The 8496-nt window shown below is 36.8% G+C and overlaps 1 protein-coding gene across 1 annotated transcript; it reads left to right on the top strand.

Annotated features, from left to right (window-relative positions):
• Window positions 1-53: 53 nt before the first annotated feature.
• LOC306883831 (glycogen phosphorylase, liver form-like) lies at window positions 54-7771 on the top strand. The gene is made up of 20 exons (XM_079439322.1): window positions 54-358; window positions 1016-1117; window positions 1191-1269; window positions 1365-1468; window positions 2153-2287; window positions 2372-2483; window positions 2829-2911; window positions 3144-3281; window positions 3457-3549; window positions 3648-3794; window positions 3989-4152; window positions 4239-4353; window positions 4439-4540; window positions 4890-5037; window positions 5240-5298; window positions 5843-5984; window positions 6066-6273; window positions 6385-6519; window positions 6597-6663; window positions 7429-7771. The coding sequence occupies exons 1-20, from the start codon at window positions 116-118 to the stop codon at window positions 7615-7617; spliced, it is 2565 nt and encodes an 854-aa protein (XP_079295448.1). The 5' UTR covers window positions 54-115; the 3' UTR covers window positions 7618-7771.
• The last annotated feature ends 725 nt before the right edge of the window (window positions 7772-8496 follow it).

Below are 8496 nucleotides of genomic sequence, written 5' to 3'. Positions count from 1 at the left end.
TCTGTGAGAGAGAGAGAGAGAGAGAGAGAGAGACTTTCTGCTCCTCCCTCTGTGCCTCCTATAAAAATATGGGGCTCGTGACCCCCGTTGCTCGGAGTAACCGGTGATCTTCAGGATGGCGACTCCTCTAACGGACCAGGAGAAGCGCAAGCAGATCAGCATCAGAGGGATCGTCGGTGTGGAGAATGTGGCAGAGCTGAAGAATGGCTTCAATCGCCACCTGCACTTCACGCTGGTCAAAGACAGGAACGTCGCGACGCCGCGCGATTATTATTTCGCGCTCGCGCAGACGGTGCGTGATCACCTGGTGGGCCGCTGGATCCGAACGCAGCAGTTCTACTATGAGGCCGACCCCAAGGTGTGTGTGGGGGGTATTTTAGAAAGAAGACAGGTGGTAACTTTTGATTGAAATTTTTAGCCACAGCTAAAAATAAATTATCGAAATGAAATGTAATTTGGAAAAGATTTGATTTGTATTACGTTAACAGTGTATCATTTTATTGCAATATAAGAATGACATTTTCACGTTAACATATTGATGATGGTTTTACCAGTACGAAAAAAAAGGTTGTTTTTTTTCACTTGTAATTAATATGGGATTAACAGGTTGTAGTGAAGCTGTCCGTCAGGTTAATTAAGGCAGGTGCTTAAATGTTGACTTAATGCATTACAAGTAAGTTTTATGGATTCAAATAATGTATTTGTTCCAGTTGTTTGTGATTATTACCAGGGTTCAGACTATCATGATAAACCTGGATATATAAGAGAATTTTTAAATGTACTAAAAACTAATAGCCTAATAATAATAATATTTTAGAGTAGGTAACTTATTGTGATTTCCAGTCTTGGAAAAGTTATGAAAATTCAATTCAATTTTTTTCTAGTTATGCATGGCTTAAGTAAGATCACAATTTTTTTCTGTGATGGAAAATAATTTGGCATAATTTGCTCCCAATGTACACTCCAAGAATGCTCTTTTTGATTTTTTAATTATTTATATTTCTGTGTGCTTCAGCGTGTATATTACTTGTCTCTGGAGTTCTACATGGGTAGGGCGCTCCAGAACACCATGATTAATCTGGGTCTGCAGAACGCCTGTGATGAGGCTATCTACCAGGTGAGAGAGGACTAAACACTTGTCCATCCATCTGTGCGTCTGGCTTTCTTTAAATCTCTCTTTTTCCTTTTAGCTGGGGTTGGATATGGAGGATCTGGAAGAGATGGAAGAAGATGCCGGATTAGGGAACGGAGGGCTGGGAAGATTAGCAGGTCTCTCTTTCTCTCTTGCTCTCTCTCACACATACACTATACAAGTAATTTACTGTATTAATTAGCTATATTTACTGTGTGTACACGATCCACAGCTTGTTTTCTCGACTCCATGGCGACTCTGGGTCTGGCTGCTTATGGATATGGGATCCGATATGAGTATGGAATCTTCAACCAGAAAATCAAAGATGGCTGGCAGGTGAATTCACCAAGATTTCCTTAATTTATTCATTAAAAAAGTTCTCATGTGCAAGCTTCTGATGTCCTAATACAGTTTATTATAGTAGTTTTGACCCATATAACAAAAATATATCTGTGGTGTATTTTTAAATATATTTCAGAATACCAAAAAATGGCAAAATGTATCACTAATAAAGATTTTAAAATAAATATATTTTAGATACGTTTAGTTTAGATACAAAAAGTGTCAAAATATATTGATAATATAGATTTAAAAATCTATTTAAATAAATAAACTTTTCTGTAGGTTTTAGTTACTTATAATTTATATATATTTTCAATCCGCTTATGATAAATTTATCTTTATTTTGCATTTCCACAAGATTCTGGGTACTTTACAGTTTGCGATATTTTGTAGGACAGTGTCTGCATAAAATCAATGTAAATGGGCCAGGAGTCCACTGCGTTTGTGGTCACTGGCCTGGTGCATGTGAGCTTGTCACAGAGCTGATAATACTGTACCAATACACAGTGATAATGGGACACAGGGACAGTGATAATGGTGTGTTTGTGCAGTGAAAATGCTCATTTTAAAAATTGCACACACTTGAACTTTAACCTGCCCTACATTTGAGTACTATGTCCTCCAGTGCAGACTGGCACTGGTCACCTCTTTCATCATCTCTGTATCATTGTCTGTTAGGTTGAGGAGGCGGATGATTGGTTGAGGTATGGTAACCCCTGGGAGAAAGCCCGTCCTGAGTTCATGCTGCCCGTGCATTTCTACGGCCGTGTGGAGGAAGAGGATGGGAAGGAGCCGAAATGGGTCGACACACAGGTATCAACACAGTTAAACAAATAAATACACACTTAAAGGATAGAGGTACCCTGGCCAGGTTAGTAAAGCATGTTTGTTGTGTAGGTGGTTCTTGCCATGCCGTACGACACGCCAATCCCTGGATACATGAACAACACTGTGAACACTATGCGCTTGTGGTCTGCACGTGCACCGAACGACTTCAACCTGCGAGACTGTGAGTCATTCACATAACAGAATACCAATCCATATTAACTGCAGACATTTATGTGTGATTTTATACAAGACAAACATTATTAAAATATCTTTTTACTAAAGTCAACTTCAAAATTAAAATGTACCCCATTTCCTGGTCTTAAATTGAACTAATTTAAATTACTATATTATATTACCAGTCAATTTAACCAGTACTTAACAATCTGGAATGAAATGAAATGAAATTAAAAATGACTATTAAATATTAAATATCAAATTAAATAAATATATTTAGTAACCTGAAATAAGTGCCACTGGAATTTATATGTAATAATTCAATGATGGATGTTTTGTTTTCTTTACACAGTTAATGTTGGTGATTATATTCAAGCAGTTTTGGACCGTAACTTAGCAGAAAACATTTCCCGAGTACTCTATCCAAATGACAATGTAAGTTTTTTTCACCTTTTTAGTCTGTGTGCTCAGGCAGATTGAGGTTTAAATGGCTTTTCTGCATTCAAACTGCATTAGTCTGCATTAATTATTGTGTGCAGAAAATTAGGTTTCAGTTATCCAATGTAAGTGCATCAGATGGTTAATCTCACATCTGATTTCACATGGGATTTTAGCCCAAACACACTCATTTGTAGTTTTTTGACACTGCGATTTGTGGGTGTTGTAGTTCTTTGAAGGAAAGGAGCTGCGGTTGAAGCAGGAATATTTTGTTGTGGCAGCGACTTTACAAGATGTGATTCGGCGCTTTAAGACCTCAAAGAGGAACTGCCCTGGACCGTTGTCATTTGATAGCTTCCCTGATAAGGTCTGTTTTCGCTAAACACATTTAGACTAAACATCTCACTTGACCCAAAACAAACATTCCACACTGTAATTCTGCAGGCACTTATCACCCACGCTAGTCACTACATTAGTGCTTTGCATTATGTTATGAACGTTTAAGTAATGTACTTGTGTGATTCTGCATGTGTGTTTGTCAGGTGGCCATCCAGCTGAATGATACTCATCCTGCTATGGCCATCCCTGAACTGATGAGGATATTTGTGGACATAGAGAAACTAGATTGGGACACAGTAAGATTTAAGAATAATTAATTCATTCATTCATCAATAATTAGATTTTGTCTAGGCAATATGATTACTGAAATGAGTTCTTCTGTGTGAGTATCTAGGCCTGGAATATCACTAAACAAACGTTTGCGTACACCAACCACACGGTTCTGCCTGAAGCTCTGGAGCGCTGGCCAGTCGAACTCATGGAGAAACTTTTACCCCGGCACCTGCAGATCATATACAGGATCAACCAAATACACCTGGATGTGAGTACACTTACACCCAGACTCAGGAAAACTGCATTTTCTTTATTATTTATGAGCCATTTTCCAGTTGAAGACAGCTCTTAAATAGAGGATTTGTCAGTTTAAATTTGTCCTCAAAGTAAACCCACATGCACACTTACATTTAGTGCAGACACCAAATTAATGTTTTTGTATGTATTTGTGTGTCTTTGTAGCATATAGCATCTCTGTTTCCAGATGATATGGATCGAATCCGCAGAATGTCTCTGATCGAGGAGGAAGGGGGAAAGAGAGTAAACATGGCTCATCTCTGCATTGTGGGCTCACACAAAGTCAATGGAGTTGCAGAGATTCACTCCGACATCATCAAAAGAGACGTGTAGGCCTCTCTATCTCACATGCATACAATCCTACTACATCCCACTGCTGATATTTTCTTAGTTGAATTTCAATTTGATCATTTAGATTCCACGACTTCAGTGAGCTGGAACCAGAGAAATTTCAGAATAAAACGAATGGCATCACACCACGACGCTGGCTGCTTCTCTGCAACCCAGGACTCGCTGATCTGATCGCAGAGGTCCAACACACACGTTTTTCTCTCGTTTTATAACACATTTTGCCAGTTGATGTTTTTTATGCGTTTCATTTGTGTGTGTTTGTAGGCTATCGGTGAAGAGTATGTGAAAGACCTGACTCAGCTGCAGAAGCTGAATGATCTGGTTGACAATGATGCTTTCATCCGAGATGTAGCCAAAGTCAAACAGGTTTCATATTAAATTTGTAGATCTTGGTAATCTACAAATTTTTCCTTAGCATTTTAATTTCAATTTTATTGATGTTTTATTGGTTGTCTTGTTTGCTTCTTTTCTGTTTTCTTTTCTCATTTAAATGTATGTTACATTGTTAAGCACTTTGGATAGCTTTGCTATGTTTAAATGTGCTATATAAATAAAATGTACATACTTACTTACTTACTAATATCTTTTTCTCTCCTCTTTATAAAGTTTTGAGGTTTTCCGTGGGCATTTCTGACTCAAATGAATGAAATTAGTCAAAAGATTTGTTCATTTTAATTCTAAGTAAGTTCAAGTTCAAGTTTTTTTGTGTGTGTAGGATAACAAGCTGAAGTTTGCGCAATATTTAGAGAAGGTGTACAAGGTGGACATAAATCCCGCATCCATGTTTGATGTCCATGTGAAAAGAATCCATGAATACAAACGACAGCTGCTCAACTGCCTCCACGTCATCACCATGTACAACCGTATGTACAGGAAACAAACACACACTCACACATATTGATTAATCTGTCATTTTTATATGTTTTTCAAAATACTTTTCCCTTTGTAGAGACTCCTTTAAGTAAACAATGACAATTCTGTTATCACTGATTTATCTTTGACTTTCTTTCTTCTGTGCAACACAAAATAAGATGCTGAAGAATGTTCTAACTGTTTCACACACAGGCATCAAAAGGAGCCCCATTAAACCATTCATACCACGGACTGTGATTATCGGTGGAAAGGTAAAACAAACAACCTTTCTCAAACACACTCACATGCACCGATTTGCAATATGTACATGTTCAAAAGGTTTGGGGTCAGTTAGATGTTTTAATGTTGTGGAAGCAGTCTCTTTTACTCACCAAGGCTGCATTTCTTTGATCCAAATATTACAATTTAACATAAGCATTTTATATTTTAATATACTTTAAAATGTAATTTCTCATTGTGATGACAAATTTTCAGCGTGACATGATCCTTTAGAAATCATTCTCATATGCTAATTTGGTGCTGAAAAAGTATTTCTCATTATTATCAGTATTGTGCTACTTAATATTTTTGTGGAAACTGTGATACATTTTTTTTCAAGATTCTTTGATAAATAGAAAGAATCTAAAGAACAGCAATAGAAATCTTTGTCTAGCATTATAAATGCTTATACTGCAACTTTTGATAAATTTAATGCATTCCTGCTGAACAAAAGTATTAATTTCTTTCAAAATAAAAAATATTACTAACCTCAACCTTTGAATGCTAGTGTATGCTTTACTACGTATGTTTATGCAGGCTGCTCCTGGATATCACATGGCAAAGATGATCATTAAGTTGATCACCTCCGTCGCTGATGCTGTGAATAATGATCCTGTGATCGGCCGTAAACTGAAGGTCGTTTACCTGGAGAACTACAGAGTGTCACTTGCAGAGAAAGGTGACATACACACTCACAACGAATATGAGATTGTTTGTATATTGATGGATAAATTTATGATTATCTGTGTTTTATGTGCAGTGATTCCAGCTACAGACCTGTCAGAGCAGATCTCCACTGCAGGTACAGAGGCTTCTGGAACGGGAAACATGAAGTTCATGCTGAACGGGGCGCTGACCATTGGCACTATGGATGGTGCCAACGTGGAGATGGCAGAAGAAGCCGGAGAAGAAAACCTCTTCATCTTTGGCATGAGGGTGGAAGATGTGGCAAAGATGGATAAAGAAGGGTAGGGAGTGAGACGAAGAGATTAAATACATGGAAATGGATGCCGAGTAAATGTCATGCTATCTTTGAATACATTAACCATTCCTTTGTGTGTGTGTGTGTGTGTGTGCAGCTATGATGCATTACAATATTATGAGAGTCTTCCGGAGCTGAAACAAGCCATAAATCAGATCAAAAGTGGCTATTTTTCACCGAAACAGCCTGAGATGTTCAGTGATATCATCAACATGCTGTTCCATCATGATCGGTAAAACACAATTACAGTTTCTTTCTCAAATTCTTACCCTGCAAACTCTCTCACGCTCTCTAAAACTGTCCCCCCAGGTTTAAAGTTTTCGCAGACTATGAGTCTTACGTCGAGTGTCAAGAGAGAGTCAGCACTCTGTATAAGGTGAACATTATCAAACAAACCCATTTTGCCTAAAAAAACACGTCAGAGATTCAGATTCCTTTATCCTGCTTCATGTAGAATTAAAACCTTTGCCAAACTTTTGTTCAACCAGAGATTCAGACCATATCGAACTGGCCAGGTCACATGATTTTAGCAAACAAGTTTTATAATGTAGGTTCAGTTCTGATTAATTTAATGTAATGTAATAAACATGCATGTATAATAAAATATAGACAGTGATAGTTTATTCTGCTAAATGGTCTAATTAGCCAAGTCCTACATAAAAACACAAATTAATAAACAAACACATAAATATGAAAATGATTCATATTTAGTGATTAGTAGATTATATTTAATAGATTACACTTTCATAATAACTTGCGTAATTGGTTTGTAAAATGTGCCTGTATGCTTGTTTGTAACTGAATCATTTTGAGAATTAATTCAGTTGATTCAGCGTTTCGAAAAACTTTGTTTCTCCCATCACTACTTTTCATTTTATTTGAGTGACATTCAGTGACACATCATTACACATTTACTGACTCAGTTTGTTCATTTTCAACTCCAAGTGATTTTGTCTGTGAAACACAAAAGTTGAAATTTAGGAATCTTGTGATTTAAGAAGATGTGAGACTTAAGAATGATTACACAATTATTTTCTATATAGCAACAGTTCAAAGTGACCATGGCTGTCAAGTTCCAAAAAATTAAAAAGAGACACTAAAAGTGCAATTAATATAGTTCATGTTGCTCTGTGTTGGACAGGATCAGAGAGAGTGGACTCGGGTGGTAATAAAGAACATCGCAGCATCTGGAAAGTTCTCCAGTGACCGCACCATTAAAGAGTACGCTACTGAGATCTGGGGAGTGGAGCCCACTGACCTGAAGATTCCTCCACCCAGCGAACCCCGTGAAGCTCTGGAGGAAACCGCTCGCGCCCTGCGCAAGAACTGAACACGTCAGCACAGTGTCAGAGGATCATGAGAAGATTTGTTGCACTAATTAATAGAATTACATAACTTAGTAAGAATTCAGTTTTAATTTTCAGTTTTTTCTAAAGGAGTGCCTTGTACAAGCAAAAAGCTCAAATAAACCTCAACATGAGTTCAACATTGAGTCAGTTATAAGTCAATATAATGATTTTATGGAAAATGTACAAGAAAAATGAGGAAATTGTATAAAAAAGAAGAGTGGATGAAAGGCAGAGGACAAAGAGTTTCAAGGGTCAACGTATTGACATTCTGCTCTTTTATAGTACAAAAGAAAATGAAATAGATTTACCAGAGCAAGGGCTTGCAACAACAAAGTTGTGGGTTCAATTCCAAAGAAACACAATGCTAAACGAAACATGCACTACATGCACACACTGTAAGCATCTAGCAATTAAATGAATGTAAATATACACTATTGTTCAAAAGGAGATTTTTTTATTTGAAAGAAAATAATACTTTTATTGATAACTAATTGATTAAAATATAAAGTCGACTGTCAATTTGATCAATTTAATTAAATCCTTACTTGCTACTAATATAAAAACAGTTGCTTTGAACTGTCTATTCATGAGAGAATGCTGAAAAAGTATCACAGTTTACACAAAAATAATAAGAGATACTAATAAAATAGACATAAATGTTGATCGTTTTCAGCTGTGAGATTAAGAAATTGTTTTTGAGCTTTACTATCACAAAAGACATTTTGGAATATATTACAATAGAAAACAGTTATTTTAATAAGCTTTACTGTATTTTTATCAAATAAAAGCAGCTGTGGTGAGCATAAATGACGAAGCTGAAGATGTGTGTAGTTCCATCGCTGTCCTGTCGGAGGCGCTGT

This window comes from Barbus barbus (genome assembly GCF_936440315.1).
Source record: "Barbus barbus genome assembly, chromosome: 18".
Classification (NCBI taxonomy): domain Eukaryota; kingdom Metazoa; phylum Chordata; class Actinopteri; order Cypriniformes; family Cyprinidae; genus Barbus; species Barbus barbus.
Note: the sequence above shows the minus strand (reverse complement) of the source record. Positions and strands in the feature narration are given on the sequence as shown.